The sequence below is a fragment of the Schistocerca americana genome, chromosome 1, assembly GCF_021461395.2.
Source record: "Schistocerca americana isolate TAMUIC-IGC-003095 chromosome 1, iqSchAmer2.1, whole genome shotgun sequence".
Classification (NCBI taxonomy): domain Eukaryota; kingdom Metazoa; phylum Arthropoda; class Insecta; order Orthoptera; family Acrididae; genus Schistocerca; species Schistocerca americana.
Window position 1 is genome coordinate 1,265,742,657 of NC_060119.1, and position 20,498 is coordinate 1,265,763,154.

At 44.4% G+C, this 20,498-nt stretch overlaps 1 protein-coding gene across 1 annotated transcript in view; it reads right to left on the reverse strand.

Moving 5' to 3' along the window:
* The window catches only part of LOC124598913, a 732,917-nt gene that overhangs the window by 687,052 nt on the left and 25,367 nt on the right, over window positions 1–20,498 (reverse strand). The window contains exon 5 of the mRNA XM_047136035.1: window positions 14,269–14,362. Within this exon, the coding sequence (XP_046991991.1) occupies window positions 14,269–14,362 (94 nt within the window). The remainder of the gene's footprint in view (window positions 1–14,268; window positions 14,363–20,498) is intronic.

The following is a 20,498-nucleotide window of genomic DNA, read 5'->3' on the forward strand; positions in this document are numbered from 1 at the left end:
GGGTCCTGGCCCCGTGGCGCTGCCAGAGGCAGAGGGAGAAGTGGAGGCCCTGGGCTGTGGTGCTGGTGGCGGCTGCTGCTGCTGCTGCTGCTTGCTGCGCGACAGCAGCTTCCTGCAGGCGCCGCCCGCCCCCGCGCCGCAGCCGCCCGCCTCGGCGCCGCCCCCGCGCGCCGCCGCGCCGCCGCTGGCGCCCATCCCGCAGCCGCAGCAGCCGCCGGCGCCGGCCAGCAGCAGCGCAGACGTGGCCAGCGGAGACTTGCAGGCGCCGCAGCTGAGGCTCAGCTCGGCGACGCCGCCCCCGCACCGGCAGCCGGGCACCAGCACGCCCGCCACCTGCACCAGCGCCGCCTCCGCCGGCGACGGCTGCTCGCAGTCCAGGGAGAAGGCGACGCTCTTGGGGCGCGCCCCCGGGGACTTGGCGCGGGGGTGGCCCGGCGAGACGGGCCTCGGAGGTGTGGTGGGCGGCGGAGGAGTGGAGGGCCGGGAAGCCCTGGGAGGCGGCGGGGGCGGAGGGATGTCCGCTTCCGGCAACAGCTCCCAGACGTCGGTCGGGATTTCCCTCGGGCTGTGAGGTTCGCTCGCCCCGATCGGGGCTACGTCGTAGAGGATCTTACGTGCGGGCTGCTCCACCCGTACCGGTCGCTGAGGGATCGCCGGACGTATCTCCTCTGTGGAGGTACTCACACGCGGTCGAGTGGTGCTGTCGGGGCTCCGAGGCGGAGTGGCCTCTCGGAGCGGCCCGTCACCGCCGACGCCCGCCTCCGGTGCGGGATCCGGGGGCGTCGGCCGCGCGCGGCTCTCCGCCGGCTGTGGCGAGGTGTCTCCGGTACTCCGCTGCGGAGGTGGCGGGGGCGGGGGCCGTCGTACGACGGGGACGCTGACTACGCCGGCGGCCGGGGGCGGTGGTGGGGGCGGAGCGGGCGGAGACGGCGAAGGAGGCCGGTGGCGGTCTTCGACGAGGGTCGTGGCTCCGACTACGGAGGCGGAGGAGAGAGCGGCTGCCGTGGGGGCGGAGGGGGCGGCGCGCATGGCTTGCGGGTCGGCGAGGCGCAGCGCGAGGGCGGCGGCAGCGCCCTGGCCGGCGGGGGCGGCGCGGCCGTCTGCGCGCAGGGGCAGCGCGCCGCAGCCGGGGAACCACACCGTGCCGGCGGCTCACATAACCCCACCTTCACCCACACTGTCTCTGCCTCCGGCCCCTACAGGCACCACCTGTCAACTCCCGTCTTCCTCAGGACACAGATACAGCACACGCCGAAACAGCACGTACACAACACTCCGGAAAACTGCAGAACGAAAACCTGTAGCCTCCTAGCGCTAGAATGTCACTTTTCTTCAGCTATCAACTGAGCCGTAAAGTAATATCTTCTGATGCACCTGAGGCTGTGCTAAACACTGACCGGGAACACCACACACTCACTGGCACTGTAGGTGTTGCTATTCCTGCCTCCACGTGCAACAACTCGAACCTAAGCGACCTGAGACAGACATAAAATCTCTGTCGCTATGGGTCATGCACATTTACAGTTTTGCTCTTCAGGTATGGTCTCCTAAACTTAACCACCTGTGTGACTGGGGCAACTCTCTTCCCTGGAGTGCTCAGCGATGATCCACACTGTACACTCTATGCTTAGATCCTATTTAAATAGAGCTAGCACTGACATTTCTTTCTTTTAGTGCACACGAATTCCCTAACTGACAGATAATTAATTGACTGCTTTTACCACATAGGAACACCAATTACAAGGCAAATTTGGCCTTAGCAACATCTAATGTGGATTATTTAATACGATACTGGGTAAAACGAAACGAATTTTATAGACGCTGCCCAGCTGGAATTCTTAGCACAGTTGTCAGTAAGTCTGTTGGCAAGACAGTGGCAACAAACTGTTTAACACACTTTTCGACGAATATTGACAAACAGAATTTCAACTTTGTTCAGACTGACCTAAATTCCTACAATTTCAGTGTACGACACTGTCTATAAAGTTGCAGGCTGGAGAGATGTACAGACACTTTGCTGCTACAATGTGTGGCACAGTTGCCAGTAAGCTTAGACAGTACGGCACTATAATGTTTAATTGTCTGAGCCAATATCAACGACTGTCCTCGTACAGAATTTTCAATTTTACTTATTCTGAAACAAATTCTTACAAACTGTAAGCCACTTATTAAATATATATTATTATTGTTATTTAAATGGAGCAATGCAGTTGCTGTTTTTACGCTGGTATTTTGTAACGGCGCTGGCCAGTTTAAAGTGTTTTGGCAGGTAATTTTTTTTTCCGAAATTAGCAGAAATAGTTTTGGGAAAAAACGTCGTTTCAGGAACGAAAGGAATCAGTTACTAAAGCTAGTAGGAGCAGCATGTATCCGCCAGTTTTTAACCCATTGCCGAGGTGTCACGTTTTCAGGGGCTCAAACTTTGCCGCCTGCTGGCGGCACCACAGGCGACGGCTGCGCGCAGCGTCGGACTAGGCTGCGGACGCGGCGCGGCAGGACGCACGGCGCTCGCCGCCTCTTCCCGGCGGGGCGCGGCGGTCGTCGCGGTGGCGGCGGGCGGCGTCGCGACGCGCGGTGACGCGGTGTGCGGCCGGCGGCGTCGTGGCGCGCACTGACCGCCCGGGCCGGCGCTGGATTGTTTTGGTGCGCGCGCGACTCCGGAGCCACCTGGCGGCGACGCCGAGACCTCCGGGGCGCGCACCCCTTCGCGAGGTTCCGCGTGTCGCCGCACAGGGCAGCACTGTCGGCATCTCGGCGTTCATAATCTGGCCATCTCCATACCATTTTGTTAAATGTTTGAATGTCGACATTTCGTTCCATACATAAACAGTCGTTTTTATGCATAGTCGTTTTAAATTTCTTAACAGAAATCATTTTCCAGCGTTGGCTGTTTCATTTTTATTTATTTTTTATTTGAGATGAACAGTTTCTTTTAACACAACCTAAGCGCTTAGCTAACTCCGCCTTCTCGGGCATTTCTATGTATGTGACACCATGACTGAAGCAGTAGTGCAGAAAAACAAATAGTGCCTCAAATACTTTGCTGATGTTTTAAAACACGAGAAAGATAAATCGGAAATTACGCGTGCAACAACCAAAGATAATCATGACAAAATTTAAGTTACTAAAGTAACATCGCTGTCATCCGCATAATCTTGGTGAACACATACCGTCGTAAGAGGAGAACTGACTATTACTGTCAAATATATATTTTAAATATATTTACGTCAGTTGCCATGTAATCACAGCATTGACGGCTGTAAGACAGTACACTAGCGGAGTAATATAGACATCACATCATTCTAGACGTCAACAGAATGTTGTCATTTTAATAAAAATGACGTTCACGTTTATACACGATCTCATCAAAATACTATTCGCAGGTACTAGGTAACAGCGATTAGTGCCGAAACAATCTGTCGTTATTAAAGATTAATTATTATAAGCAGCTATTTTGGTGCATCTTTCTAATAATAAAGTCATTAGCTGACACATATTATGCTACTCGCCCTAAAAAAGAAAGAAAGACAGCAGCTATTGTCTTTGATTTAATAATAGCATTTGATTCTGTGGGCCATAGAACACTTTTGCGTACATTGGAAGATTATGGGAGAAGGAAGAAAAGATATAATGGTCCACTTCACATCTGGAAAGACGGAGGCAGAAAGTTACCTCCCAGTGTCAACAAAGAGCAAACAGACCTTTATCTGACTAAGATCATGTAAACTGAGGGGTACAACCGGATTCTATTCTGAGATCATTGCTTTCATTGATATATAAACCCATATATCAATGATCCGCCACTAAATAACAGGTGACAGAAAAATTGTTCTCTCTGTAGATGACACGTGTTATTGGGAAAGGAAGCAAAATGTAAGATAAATTATGTAAATAATAAGGTCACGACAAATATGGATAGCAAGAGTTATTAGAAATTCGTGCGTCTATGAGAAGATGGATGTGACAAGCATACAACTACAACCGTCATACTTTAGAGAGAAATGTTGCCGAGAACCCGAGAAAATTCTGGTCCTAAGTGAAATCGCTAAACAAGTCGAAGTCCTCTATCCCGTTAGTCGTCGAACAGTGTGGTCTGAAAATAGACGTCGCCGAAAGGAAAGCTGAAATTTTAAATTTCGCATGTAAGAAATCACTCAAGCAGGAGACTCGTACAAATGTAGTGTCGTTTGACCTACGTACAGACTCGCGTATGAAAGACATAGAAATTGCCTTCCGTGAGCTGGGGAAGCAGCAGAAAGAGCTGAAAACAAGCAAATCGTCAGTTCCGGGTGGAATTCCAATCCCGGTTTACAGATAGTAAGTACTCCATGGCACTGCGCCTATACTTAGCTTGCATTTATCGCGCATCTGTGGCTCAGCGCAAAGTCCCAAGCGAATAGAAAGAAGCGCAGGTGAATCTTGTGTATAAGACGGGTAGAAGAACGGAGCCGCAAAATTACAGACCAATACCCTGTGGTTTTTTTTTTTTAATTATATTTTGATTAAATTATTATTCACATCTGAAGATTCAGAAATCTGTTGTGAGTTATGCACCACGTCTTGGCGGGAAGAGCAAAGACTTTTCAAAAAACTTAAGTAGCGTATGTGATAGTTTATATGTCACCTGAAATCGTTTGCAGAAGGCGTAGCGTTCTCAAAATCAAGAACATAGTTCGCACTGCCAGTTAATTTACTTGTGTCGTGATCATGTTCGACCACGACTGGATATGAGACATAGCAACTACGAACAGAGAAACCTAAGGGACCAGAGAGAGGTGGAAATTCTTTGCTATACCACACCACACATTAAAAGAAGTTTGATTTAAATCACAAAGAAGGTAAATGGCAATGCGCCTTCTGCCTTAACTACGGCGTTTGCCGACATGCAGTCCGGTCCCTGGTAGCTGTATGAAAACTATAAAAATACCGTTATTTCTGCCGTCATTAATAGGAGATGGATAGCATAGAAATACTTTAAGTAATAAGCAGGCGCTACAGCATTTGAGAGCACAATAACCAGTTTAATTACCTTAGTCAGTATTGCTAACAATAGGCTCCGTAACATTTCGATTTTATATCTTGCTGGCTGTTTCTTTAAATAAAGTACTTTAACATTTTCGACATTTCATCTTAGCTGCACTCATAAATTCTTACATAGCACTGCACAATAGTAATATTTTATAATAACTAATTAGTGATTGCGGGCCACGCCACATACTCGTCCGCCGTCTTTAAAAAATATATCAGGACTGTGGTAACAGGAGAGGATTACAATTCTTCAGCTGTCAAAAAATAAGAAACACAAAATATCTCTATCGATACAATTTATCAACAATTCGTATTCTGCGCTGTGGCGCGTAAGGTATTCTTTGAAATATCAAGAGGTCGCTGCTCAGCGACGATCCAAGAAATTTTTACACAAATTGTATGGCTTTTATGAGCCTGCATGGTTAGATTATCGAATGTAATTTTGTTTAAGCTATCGAAACAGATACTAATATTACAACCCCTAACATCTGCTAGCAGCAGAATTCTTGAACGTACACTGAACACTGAGTTCCAATATAACAAATTTCCTTAAGACGGAAAAATGTTGTCTACAGATCAGCAGGGTTTTAAAAAGTATCGCTCATGCGAAACTTAGCTTTCCATTTTCTCACATGATGTCCTGCAAGCCATGTGTGAAGCATAACAGGGGAAATCTAACTGTTCCACGTTGGCCTCCTATTCGGAAGGACGACGGTTCAAACCTGCGTCCGAACATTCCGGTTTAGGTTTGCCGTGATTTCCCTAAACCGCCTCAGGCAAGCGGATACCTGGTTGGTTCCTTTGAAAGGGCGCGGCCGATTTCCCATCCCATCGTTCCCTAATCCGAGCTTGCGCCCCGCCTCTAAAGACCTCGTTGTGGACGGACGTTACACACCAATCTCCTCCCCCTCCTCCAACTGTCCCGCTGTCAGGTGGAGAGTCCGCAGAAACGCCTGCTGTTCCAGATGAAAGCGAAGACGTGACACGGTTACGGTTCGTGTCTTCGAAGCTCACTAGCTCTGTGCCCTACTGTTACAGCACTCCGTGAACTTGCTCCTTAAGCCTTTCAGAATTTCACAGCATATAGGACAGTCGAAAAAGTGGATATTGTTTTCCGTCAGGGTGATATCCAGCATACTCTTAGAGCAGGGTGAGGTTGTACGTTGAAAGTTATCGTCGTCGAGCTGTGGCGGCGTTGTGCTACTTTTGGTTGACTGGCGTCTCGGTAGGAGGGAGGGGAGGCGCGAGTGGCCCACTGATTCGCTCGGTTTATCGCAGTTTGCGAGTGAGGAAGAGCGGGGGGGGGGGGGGGGGGGGTTGTGGGTACGGGCGGCAGTAGATGTCGACGGAGCGGCCAGTTGCTTGGGGACTCTTGCTGTATTCGCTGCCGTATGCACGATAGGATCCTTTGAGGCTGATTTATGGGCTTTGGAGAGAGAGTACACCAGCAATTTGCCTTCTGGAATGTTCCCGCCGCTCGCAGTTTGGATGATGGCGCCCGTAATAGTAAAGAAGATATGTTGAATATTGCGTTTATTCCCTCGGTGAACCTCGCCCGTGGAGTTTGAAAGATAAGGTATTCTTGCAATTAATGTATCCTATTTGAAGTCACGAGTGTAAATTTTCTGATTTGCTTAGTGACTTTTATTTGTGTGTGTACAAGAAGTGCTGTACGGGCAGCTGGGCTGTTACAACCTCCGGGTTAGTCTCGGGTTATATGAACGTTTACTTAGATGGGTCACTGACTGGAGTGGTAAATTTGTATCTCAAATGTTCCGTTCACAGTCTGCCGGCGGTACTTAACGTGCACTCGTATTTCCATTTCTTGTTTTTTAGCTTTAAGTCATTCCTTACCTCCTGTAAGTTTCTAAAGATGTTCAATCAGCTTTTGTTGTTAAAAAAAATCTTTTAAATTTGTTTTAGATGGGTTTGCAACCTGAGTCTTATTTACGAGGGTTGGACCTTAAATAGTGGCAACTATTTATTCACAACCGATGCAAAAGAGTTACATGTTTGCACCTGTTACTGTCCTTCAAAGTAGTCACGAGCGTCGTGTAGAACTCGCTGCCAACGATGTGGAAGGCGTAGTATACCGTTAGCAGTGCGAATGGAGCGGTCTACTGCCTGTCGAATCTCTGGAACAGTTCTGGAGCGAATGCCACGAAGTGGTTCCTTCATCTTCGGAATCAAATCAAAGTCACAAGGACGTAAGTCCGGGGAGTACTTCACAGTCTGATCGACCGAACAGAGCAGCCACAGCTTGCGCTGTATGAGCCCGCGCAGAAAGTGTCGCCGCAAAGCTGGTCGCAGGTGGTGCTTCAAAAACGAAAAGTAATAGTGTACATTGACCGTCTGCCGTTCAGGAACGTAATGCGTCAGGATAACACCGTAACTTTCACCATACTGCGGCTTACTTCGTACAACACCATGTACCGTTTGCTCACAAGAACGTAAAGTGAGATCTCGCTTCTTGCTCAGCACGTTGTTTTCTGTCTGGCGTACTGCGGTTCTAGGAAGTAAACTGAAATCAGCAAATTCAGCAGCTAAAGAAAAATAATCTACTCACTACTAAACTTCCTTTGCTTGTTAGATACAAGCTGTGGTTGCCTGAGGCGTAGGGTGCAATGCACACACGACAAGTTAATATAATCTTTACTAAGAATTAAGGAGGAGGGTTTTACTTTAATGAAAAGCGATCTTGGAAAATTAAACTCTGATTGTTGTCAAAAAAGACTGTAAAGCATTAGAAGACTCTGCGAATTGCGAAATTCTTTCGTTAAATCATTACAGACACTCCAACCAGTTACGTAATTTACGATATAATACAAACACAAAACCACGAAGAAAACGGTATATTGACACACAGTGAACACGGATTTAGAAAACATCGTATTTGTGAAACACAACTAACTCTGTATTCGCACAAAATGTTGGGTGGTATTCACAAGGGATTTATAATTGATTCTGTATTTCTCGATTTCCGGAAGCCTTTTCACACTGTACCACACAACCGGCTTGTTGTGAAAGTGCGTCCTTATGGATTATCGTCCTAGGTATGTGACTGGATTCGTGATTTCCTTTCAGAGAGGTCACAGTTCGTACTAATTGATGGAAAGTCGTCGAGTAAAACAGGAGTGATTTCTGGCGTTCCCCAAGGTAGTGTTATAGGCCTTTTGCTGTTCCTTATCTGTATAAACGATTTGGGAGAAAGTCTGAGCAGTTGTCTTAGTTTGCTTGCTGATGACTCTGTCGTTTATCGACTAGAAAAGTCATCAGAAGATCAAAACAAATTGGAAAACGACTTAGAAAACATAGGCGTATGGTGCAGAAATTGGCAGTTGACCCTAAATAACGAAAAGAGTAAAGTCATCCACGTGAGTGCTAAAAGGATCCGTTAAACTTCGGTTGCACGATAAATCAATCACATCTAAAGGCCGTAAATTCAACTAAATACCTAGGTATCACAATTACGAACAACTTAAATTGGAAGGTACGCATAGAAAATGTTGTGGGAAAGGTTAACCAAAGGCTGCGTTTTGTTGGCAGGACACTTAGAAAATGTAACAGACCTACTAAGGAGACTGCCTACACTACCCTTCTCCGTCCTCTTTTAGAATACTGATGTGCAGTGTGGGATCCTTACCAGACAGGAGTGACACAGTACATCGAAAAAGTTCAAAGAAAGACAGCTCGGTTTGTATTATCGCGAAATACCGGAGAGAGAGTCACTGAAATGATACAGGATTTTGGATGAACGTGCGTTTTTCGTTGTGGCAGAATCTTCTATCGAAATTTCAATCACCAACGTTCTCCTACGAATGCGAAAATATTTTGTTGACGCCGACATACATAGCGAGAAACGATCACTATAATAAAATAAGGGAAATCAGTGCTTGCATGGAAAGATAGGTTTTCGTTTTTTCTTCGCGCTATACGAGATTGGAATAATAGAGAATTGTTAAGTTGGTTTAAATGTGTGTGAACTTCTAAGGGACCAAACTGCTGAGGTCATTGGTCCCTAGAATTACACTAAGGACAACACTCACAGCCATGCCCGAGGGAGGACTCGAACCTCCGGCGGGAGGGGCCGCGCAATCCGTGACATGGCGCCTCTAACCGGGCGGCCACTCCGCGCGGCTAAGGTGGCGAACCACCTGCCAGGCACTTAAATGTGATTTGCGGAGTATCCATGTAGATGTAGAAAGAGATCACACTAACACAAGTCATGAATATTATTAGTTATCTAAGGGACCAAGACTTCCCTGAATTGACATTTATGACAAACGAACATTTCATTCTTGCGCGTGCATGGGTTACCTTGAAATATTCCTTCTAAATCTTCTCCAACAATACAATCAATAATATAGCTTCATAAACAAGTTTTCATTTCCGTAATAAAATATTCCAGACAATTTCTCCCAGGTTCACAAGTATCAGATCTCCTTGTCTAAAAAGCTGCTCGCTGCTATGCCTTTAATAAGAATGCCCCACCGCTGCACAACTCACCGGCGACCAGGCACTCCATACTTTACGTCAAACACAGAATGAACCATCTTATCCACTACTCGTGCAGCGCGCTAAAGCATCTTTGTCGCAGTACAGTAAAGGTGAATTATTTACAATGGCAAGAAACATATAGAAACCTTACACAGTGATTCCAAAATTTTCTTTTACCAGAAAGAAAAATGCTTCTATCATAACACAAAAAGGCAAATATATCCTGCGGAGAATTAGAGATATAATAGATGGAAACTAGCTTTTCGACTTATCTGGCAGCTTTAAAGACGTTTAAATCAAAACATCTTGACATACTTATGAGTTAAACCTTCTTCCTTAGCGCAGTGAGATCTCTTAGCTGCAAGGTGTTGGCACACTTGCTCCCTACAATTTATACGTTAAAGTCGCTGATTCTGGCCCAAAATCCAGAAGATTCGCCAGCCATAGCACACATGACATCATGTGTCATGTTACTTTACTTGAAACGATGCATTGTATTACATGACATGGGTTTTTAACCCTGAAAAGTAAAAAAAGCGCGGATATGTCAACATGTTTTGATTTAAATGTCTTTGAAGCTGTCATATGAGTCGAAAAGTTAGTTCCCTTCTTCTACGTCCCTAACTCTGTCCAGGACATATTCGCCTTTTTTGTGCTACGATAGGAGAATTTTTTTTTATTCTGGTTCCTAACTTTACTGTACCAAAATTTTGATATTAGACCTCCATAGCTTGGCAACCGATGTAGATTTTTGTATACTCGGGCGGCGACTGATCAGGTGTAGGTTTTTTTATTGTCTTTAGAACCAAGTTGCTTTTATCGTGCCAACGCATAAAACTTTCACAAAACAACAGACCAACCATTAATTACGTCTATTTTTTGTCTACCTTCTGACAAAATTTGAACCGATTCGCACAAGTTTGAAACTTAGAAGTGGCATGCGTAACAAGCTCACAATTTTTTTGCGCCTAAAATTCTAAGACAGAAAATTTTTGAAAGCGAGTTTTCAATATTATCGTAAGAATGCATTTTTTCATTTATGTGATTCACTTTAAACCGTTACCGCGCACTCATTTCACCTAAGAACGAATTTTACGTGCTACATTTAGCTCTACTTTAAACCATCGTATCATGACATTAGATAAAAATGATTGGACCAAAAAAATTCATGTTGACTTTATCTATTTATCAATCTTCGTGCATAGTTTGAACCGATTCGTAAAAGTTTAAGGTATAGAAGTGGCGCGCTTCAAAAGAATCCCATTTTTTCAAACGATTAGAACGTACCTTAGACCAACGTGCGATGCACAAGTGAACCATCACTTCCGCCCCAGTCCGGAGTTATTTAAGGGAGACTGTTTTTGCTCGTAAAATCCGAAACGAGAATGAGTGTTTTTTCACGTAAAATCCGAACGGTGCACGTACAAATGGTGCCATTAGTTGAGCAATAATTTCAGCCCAATTAAAATCTGTAGCAAAAGGAATTAATCGATTGGCACAATTTGCCTGGGCACCAGCTCCGGTTCATCGTTCAAGCCTTGCTTAATATACTGCAACATAAATGGCCTCTGGTCTGGGACCGAGCGAGGTGGCGCAGTGGCTAGCACACTGGACTCGCATTCGGGAGGACGACGGTTCAATCCCGCGTCCGGCCACCCTATTTAGGTTTTCCGTGATTTCCCTAAATCGCTCCAGGCAAATGCTGGGATGGTTCCTTTGAAAGGGCACGGCCGACTTCCTTCCCCGTTCTTCCCGAGACCGATGACCTCGCTGTTTGGTCTTTTCCCCCAAAACAACCAACCCACATCAGGTCCGGGCTAGAGCTAAGACTTTTTACTCCATGTTCCTAGCTCAAATAGAAACCGAGCACCAAGATGCCGCCCCCCCCCTCCCCCCCCAACCGCGATTCTGCACACGGTCTTTTGAAAACAGCATATAAGTCTACAACAGCTAAACTTTATTCCCTTCTTTGTCAGTGCTGTTTCATTGTCAAAGATAATCAACGGTCATAGCATGAAAAGACTTTCTTGTAGAGGACTGTTAACGATTTTATAAATATTGCAAGTAGAGACGCGTACAGGAACCTTGCTTTGTATTACAGGAGCTGTGGCCTTCACGCAAGAGCGAGTAGACAGACGGAAGTTGGTTTTGAAAGAGTTTGGAAGCTACATGACTCCAAGAAAAGCGCGAGCAAATGAATGTATGTCGACGGCGTGGTGACAAAGTGTGAAGCAATTCTTTGTGGATGTGATGGGCGTGCAGTCTGCGGGCCACAGTACAAGGAATATTAAAGAAGACGCTTGAAGAGAGTTATAAACAGAACAGTACCGTATGGCCAAAGAATACACAACTGGAAGGAGAGCCTTCGCTCAGTTACTGTTGCCGCCAAACTATTACGTCACACCAACAGCTTCACCTCGATTAACACTGTTTGCCATTTCAGACGATTAAAACTTAGAAGACTTATTGACGTAAAATCATTTGTCGGACAATATATTGCTTGTGTAAGACTTTAACCCTACCCCTATGCAATTTATTCACCTAAGTCGTGATTACCGTAAGCGGGACTCATTTGTTGTTATTCTAGCAACTGTGTATCACATTTGAATTGTAATTACGAGTAATCGGAAAAATGGCATGAAATTCAGGTGATACAAATACGCTTGAGAATACCGCTTAGTCGAAATTAGCTAATCGCACAATTAAATAAATATCGCGTGACTGCCTACTACGGACCATGTTTACACTAAGAAAAAGAAAAAGCCTGTAATTTAAGAGTATGAAATGTGTAAAGAAATAAGGTAAAATCTTTTGTCATAAAGTGACTCTTGCTGGTTAATCAAAGCTAGGGGTGAATCTGGTACTCTAGTAATTTTAATGACCTTTTGAGAACAGAAGATAAGTAATTTTTGCTAGTAGTGAATCTGACATAACTATATTAAATTTTGTTTTATGATTAAAATATGCTAATCAGTTTCATGTATTTAGTGATTTTCTGTGTCGATCTCGGCTTTCAGGCATTTTCGGCGTTGCTTCACTATATTGCTGCTAACTGTGGCGTGATTTACACTTAATTGTTACGGTTTTTGGTAGTGAAGTTTGACTCTGAAAAGTAAGTTAAATACTGTTACAGTGAGCCTTATCTAGACGTCACACTTCTTAATGATTACCGAGTCATTTGAGGCAGTAAGTCAGTTAATTGCGATTTCACATGATTCGAAAGGTTTGGATGTACTAGTACTTGAACATTTGAAGTCTGTGATAGTTCGCATATTCAGTTGAGCTCCCAAGCATGTGATGACGTTCTCGCCCACGTACGTATCATTGTTACAAGTTTAAATTCAGTCCAGCACAATTTATATCAAAACTATTGTTAATTTTAGTACCGACGAACATTTTACTTCATTTAAGAATTTAGTTTTCACATAACTGCCGTTTCATGTATAGCAACAAATTCGGCTAACTAATCAAAAGTAATCTCCATAATTAAAAAAACCTGCATTCGATCGTTATTAAGTCAACGTATGTACGTCCCACAATAACGATTACCTGTATACGTTCCTACATTGTTTCGATTATAATCTTTGGAAATGATGCCTTCTCCGATATTTAGGTACATTTAATCACGGTAGAACGCTTGTATACCGAGAGGTGTAGGGAGGTTACAAACACTTGAATATATGTGAAGGGCTTATTTCAATAGTGGTACAAGTCCATTTTTATTCATTCTGAGATACAGAGTCCCAAAGTTAAATGAGCGCTGAAAAGTCTTCAGTTGAAATATCAGAAATATTCAAGTGTATATTATTTCAATAGTGGTACATGTCCATTTTTGTTCATTCTAAGATACAGAGTCCTAAAGTTAAATGAGCGCTGAAAAGTCTGCAGCTGAGATATCAGAAATATTCAAGTGTGTATAGTTGCATATTTCTGGTATCTCAACTGCAGATTTTTCAGCCCCCATTTAATTTTAGGACTCTGTATCTCAGAATGAACAAAAATGGAGTAGTACCACTATTGAAAAAGCCCTTCCTGTAATCTTTGTGAATACATTCTTGGTGGTTTGTCTTAGCCTCTTAGCCACTTTCCCTCTGCAGAATCGGCGAAAATGTGAAAGCATGTGGAACATGCGGGATCCCAGTAGCTACCACGACTGAGTGCTCCGACAATCACGATATATCGGAATACAGTCAGAGTATTCACTCACGTCGTTACCGCATTGCTGCGCATTCGACGTTTTCGCTTTGGTTCCGACAACCATATGTGTACTTTGGCGGTTGCACGACAAAGAAGGGAACAGGAGTGTTACATTATCATGCCCGTAGATTTTATGTAACACGTCCTGTATGTGATACATGTATTTCTTCTTCAGGGAAGTGCAAGTTGTTGGTCGAGTACTTTTAAATTTGCTCTGATCATCGTCAGACGAGAAACGGTTCAGACAACCGATGTACACGATTATTGTTAGAAGAGAGCGACGAGGCAGTAGTCGGAGCGACGAGGAACAGCGTCATACGTGCCATGAAAGCTGTGCGTTGAAGCGGGCGGCAGCAGAGCACTAAGTGGCCAGTTGTATTCGCTTTACGTCTAGTCGACCGTCGTCCGTTCTCAATTTGCTGTGATCGGGTCGTGTTGCTCGAGGCTGTGCAGCTGACGCTTGCGGCAGAGGTAAGACAAACTACGCTGCCTTGGCTGCCTGAGAAGATTGTCGGACCCGTGTAACGCAAGCTGCAGCTGACTCACCTTGCCGGAGCCCCTGGTGTTGGAGCAGCGCAGGACCCCGATGGCGTGCTGCTGGTACTCCTTCTCCAGGTGGTCGTGCTGCGCCTGGATGCGCCTGCGCACAACACAGGCCTCAGCATTCGAAAGCAAACACCGGCTAGACATTAACTATAATATTGTAAACGTGAAATAACATGGAGCCATAGCTGTGTAAACTATGTTTATACAGTGGTCAAAGTGAATGTTGCATATCGCTGAAACTTTAACACTGAACGTTGTGATCCAGGAATACGTTATGATATGAATACACTGATTTGTCTGCAATGTATTTCTAGCGGAAAGAGTACATGTTTCTAAAGTGTGGGGGCTTAAGGGCAGTCTACGGCAGCTGTGTCACCTGTAAGCATTGCAGAACTTGTGCTGTGCGTCATTACGAGAGATGTGTTGCTTCAGGGTGGTTCGGACAAGCAGAAAATGGTATGAAGTAAGTAGGAATCGTTATGAAAAGGAAGTTAGGATAAAGTGTGAGCTACAGTGAACGGCTCAGCGACAAGGTTACCCTCAACAGATTCGACAACAAACCAACGCTGACGAAAACACTACAGGTATTGCATTAGGAATGCATTTAGCAGAAACCGGCCACACTGTAGACAATATCAAGATTTGTATGCGTATTTTACGCAGAGCAGAGAAGGATCGCGCTCTCGACTGGTTGGAGGAGATAGAAATTTACAAAGCCAAAAGGCATGAGCCCACCAGGGTACTCAGTGGACAAAGCGATTTTGAACCCAACGCCTACTTTGCTTTGTTTGATAACATACTACGATAACCAAATAATGCCTCGCGTATTTATACCTAGCCTTACTTGATGAGTTATGTTTAGAACAGAAGACATTTCCCTTAGTTCCGCACAGTAGTCGCTCTAATCTTGTAACTGATTGTCTCCTACCTACTCATGGAATGTATAGCCAAACTATATAATTTTTTTTATTGACTGCTTATATGTTGTTTAAAATTTTTTCTGTGGGAGACATGTCACGATGTATGTAAAGCTCTCTATTGGTTAAGTTCTTACGATCGGTGCGCGCCTACATAGGATCCTAGCGGCCGACCCAACAGAGGGCGCGGTTCATTGATCTGTCTCTTTTTCAGCTGTCATATATACATTTTATCTTTCATAAGCATTTTATAGGTAGCCACAGCCAATGTATTACGCTATATTAACTGTTGACCATAAATTCACCATGTAAAAAGTGTCGGGCTACTCTTCATATATTTTCTTTTAATAATTTTACATAGGTAACTGCATTCATCTTCTAAAGAATCACAATTGGTTTCTATGATAGTCATCAATTTTAATAAGTCTGCTACATGCATTTTATCTAATATGCTTTTATCAGATTATGTTTTTGCGTAAATGATGACTACACATAAGCAAGCCCACAGTAGCGACATCTAGGGAAGGTGTAGGCGAACAGGTTTCTGGATGCTGCTGTACTCCAGTAGCTAGTTGGCAATAATCACTATGTGTACGATGTGGCCTATTCTACACCATATTTTAAATCTAAGTGACGATGCTGTGCTGATTAAATTTATATGTTTTGACGATGTTTATGGTCGTATCACATTAGGACACGGTGTAAAAAAGGTATGTTATACTGTATTTTATCTGTACATTTCCCTGGTGTATGACAGTATATTGTGATACATATTGCTGTTTTATGTTAAAAGACACACCCCTCCACCATCCTCCACACCTATAAGTCCCTCATCCACCCTATCCTCTGCTATGCCCACCCTGCCTGGATCTCCGCTCCCCCTACCTTTTACAAATCCCTTCAGATCCTAGAACGCCATGCTCTTCGCCTCGCCTATCGCGTCTGTCTCCCCTCCCCCACGCGGATCCTGTACGACCTTATTCCGTTCCCCCACCTCCTCCTTTTCCTCGAACAGATACAGCTCCTCTCCACCTCCCGTAACGTACATCCCCTCACCCGCTCGTCTCCCCGATCCTCTCCCACCCCCGCCCGCTGCGGCGCCTGTATTCCCACGTCCCACCCGGCCTACATCTCTCCACCCTCCTTACCCTCTCCCGAGGTGGCTTCCGCCAGCTCCCCCTCCCTGATGATGCCCTCCTCCCCTCCATCTACCCCTCCTACCATCTTTGATCCTCCCTCCCACTTCCTGTGTTTTTTCCTTGGGGCACCCTCTCTCCCTCCCCTCCCCCTTCCCTCCCTCCTCCCTTCCCCCCTCCTCCCCCGGGCTTTCCGTACCCCCATCCCTTCATTCCTCCCACCGTCTCCTCTGGCATTGGCATCTCTGCTCTCCCCTCTCCCCCCCCCACCACCTTCTTCCCCTCCTGGCAGGTCCCCGGACTCGCACAGATTAAGTGGACATTCTCGCGGCAGAGATCATCGCCATCAGTTTCTTATATGTGTGCCGTCATGTTTCTGATTTAGTGTTTTTCGCCGCCACGCTCCTTCGTTCACCTGTACCGTCTAAATCATCAGTGTTTGTGCGCAGAGCCGACAGTTTCTTCGTGGTTTTTTTTTTTTCGTCGAGTGTGAACGGCTTCATGTTTTTAATTACTGTAACTACTGTTTTTAACCACCCATCTGTTACTTTTCTGTCTTCATTTTCTCTCTTATTGTAATGCTTGTGGCTGAAGAGCGGAGTAGATTTATCTGCTGCCAGCCCACCTTGTATGAGGTGAAAAATAACAATAAAGAAAAAAAAAAAAAAGACACACTGCTCACCAGATGTAAATATTTATATATCTTAGATGGTCATTACAGACTGAAACTGGTCATCGTCTAAAGAATTCATTTGTGATCAGAGACTGGAATAATGAAGCATTTTACTTCAGGTATACTTGTCGACGTCGCAAACAGAAGATGAGGAGATGGAAAATGTATTTGAAGAAACTGAAAGGATAATTCAGTATTTAAAGCGAAATAAAAGTCTAATAGTCATGGGGATTAGAATGCAGTTGCAGGAGCAGGAATAGAAGAAAGGAAGAACTGGATTTGCTAGTAGGAATGAGAGAGGAGAAAGACTAATTGAGTTACGAATGGCAAATATACTGTCCAAAAATCGCAAAAGGGGAAGATATATTTGCAAATGGCTCGGAGATAAGGGAAAATTCCATTTGGATTACATAATGATCAGACAGAGAAATAAAATACTGGATTGTATGGCTTACCCAGAAGAAGATACAGATTAACACCACAATATAGTAACGGTGAAGAGGAGACTGAAGTTCAAGCGAATAGTAAGAATCAGTCTGTAATGAAGTCTTGACGAATGATGAGGCGCATCAGAGGTTCACTAAAGATGCGGATACTGCGGTAAGGAATACCACATCAGGCAGTTCAGTTGAAGAGGAATGGACATATCTAAAAACAGGAATCACAGATGTTGGACAGACAAACATAATTACTAGGAAGTTAACTATGAAGAAATCTTGGGTGACGGATGAAACGTTCCAATTAACTGACGAAAGAAGGAAATACAAAAACCTTCAAGGAAAGACAGGAATACAGCAATGTGAAACAAATAGGAAGAACAGGGAAGCCAAGTCGAAATGGCGGCGGTAAAAATATGAAGCAATAAAAAAAAAATGGTCGTCAGAAAGAGTGGCTCAGCATATAGAGAGAAAAAACAGCCTTCCGTGTAATTAAAAGCTAAGTCGATAACATTAAGAGCACAATAGGAATTCCACTGTTGAAATCAGAAGAAAGAACGTATAGGTGGGAACAGTAGGCTGAAGGCCTCTATGAGAGGGGGAATTGTCCTATGACGTGATGGGAGAGTAAATTGGAGTTGATATGGAAGAGATAGGGGATCCAATATTAGAGTTAGAATTTAAAAGAACTTTAGAAAACTTGAGATCAAATAAGGCAGAAGGATAGATAAAACTTCATCAAATTTCTTAAATCACTGGGAGGAATGGCAACAAAACGACTGTTCCGGTAGGTGTGTACAGGTGTGTAGACCGTATGGAACAGGTTCAAATTGGTTCAAATGGCTCTGAGCAATATGCGACTTAACTTCTGAGGTCATCAGTCCCCTAGAACTTAGAACTACTTAAACCTAACTAACCTAAGGACATCACACACATCCATGCCCGAGGCAGGATTCGAACCTGCGACCGTATGGTCGAGCGGTTACAGAATGTAGCGCCTAGAACCGCTCGGCCACTCCGGCCGGCTGGAACAGGTGATACGCCGTCAGTCTTTCTGAAAAACACCACACACACAATTCCGAAGATAGCAAGACCCGATAAGTGCGAGAATTATCCCACAATCTGCTAAGCTGCTCTTGCATCCAAGCTGCTGATAAGAACAATATATAGGATAATGGTAAAGAAGACTGAGCATATGTTAGATGACGATCAGTTTGGCTTTAGGAGGAGAGCAAGTTGCCCTCAATAATGGAAGGAAGGCTGGAGAAAAATGAAGACAGGCTCATAAGATATGTTGATATGGAAAAAGTATTCGACAATATAAAATGTAAGATGTTTGGAATTCTGGGACAAGTTTACAATATACATAAATGACTTAGTTGACAACATCGGTAGCTCCGTGAGGCTATTTGCAGATGACACGGTTGTCTACAAGAAAGTAGCAACATCAGAAGACTCGTACGTACTCCAGGAGGACCTGCAGAGGATTAATGCATGGTGCGACAGCTGGCAGCTTTCCCTAAACGTAGATAAATGTAATATAATGCGCATACATAGGGGCAGAAATCCATTCCAGTACGATTATGCCATAGGTGGTAAATCATTGGAAGCGGTAACGATCGTAAAATACTTAGGAGTTACTATCCGGAGCGATCTGAAGTGGAATGATCACATAAAACAAATAGTGGGAAAAGCAGGCGCCAGGTTGAGATTCATAGGAAGAATTCTAAGAAAATGTGACTCATCGACGAAAGAAGTAGCTTACAAAACGCTTGTTCGTCCGATTCTTGAGTATTGCTCATCAGTATGGGACCCTTACCAGGTTGGATTAATAGAAGAGATAGACATGATCCAGCGAAAAGCAGCGCGATTCGTCATGGGGACATTTAGTCAGCGCGAGAGCGTTACGGAGATGCTGAACAAGCTCCAGTGGCGGACACTTCAAGAAAGGCGTTACGCAATACGGAGAGGTTTATTATCGAAATTACGAGAGAGCACATTCCGGGAAGAGATGGGCAACATATTACTACCGCCCACATATATCTCGCGTAATGATCACAACGAAAAGATCCGAGAAATTAGAGCAAATACGGAGACTTACAAGCAGTCGTTCTTCCCACGCACAATTCGTGAATGGAACAGGGAAGGGGGGATCAGATAGTGGTACAATAAGTACCCTCCGCCACACACCGTAAGGTGGCTCGCGGAGTATAGATGTAGATGAAGGCGTAAGCTACAGGGAACGACAGGTGTCATGCAATAGAGACAAGAACCGAGAGGGAGCAATAAAGTTGGAAGACAAAGAACGAAGTGCTCGTATTAAGCAGGGTGTAAGGCAGCGCTGCAGGCTTTCGCCCCTACTCTTCTGTCTATACTCCGAAAAGCAATGTCGAAAATAAAACAAGATTCAAGAGTGGAATACAATTTCGGGGGGAAAGGATATCAATGAAAAGATTCGCTGACGACACTGTTATCCTCAGCGAAGGCGAAGGGAATTATAATATCTGTTGAATGGAATGAGCAGCCTACTCAGTACACAATTTCGATTAAGAGTAAATAATGAGTAGTAGCAGATAGCGAAAAACTTAATGTCAAAATTGGTGATGACATAATAGATTAAGTTAAGGAGTTGTGCTACCTTGAAGCAAAATAACCCACGACGTACGAAGCAAGGACGACATAAAAATGAGACTAGCACAGACAAAAAGGGCATCCCTGGCCAAGAGAATGTAACAACAACGACGCTGTACTATTGTACATATAAGTAATGTTTTTCTTCTGATTTTTCGATAATTGATGTTCTGATTTCATTTCTTTTTTTGTTTCTTGTCATTGTGTTAAGAAAACTGTAAACAAGTTTCAATGTGAATATTAATGTTTATGTCAAATGTCAAGCAATATTGTAATAGAATTGAAATGTAACTAATGTTGGAACTGTTGTAAGATGTTTAAAATTGTAATTGTGCGTCTGGTCCATACGTAGGCAATGTGTTAGGATATGTAGAATGCAAAACCTCGGGTGAATACCCAGTCTGTCAGGGAGCGGTAAAAGGTGGATGGCAGGCGA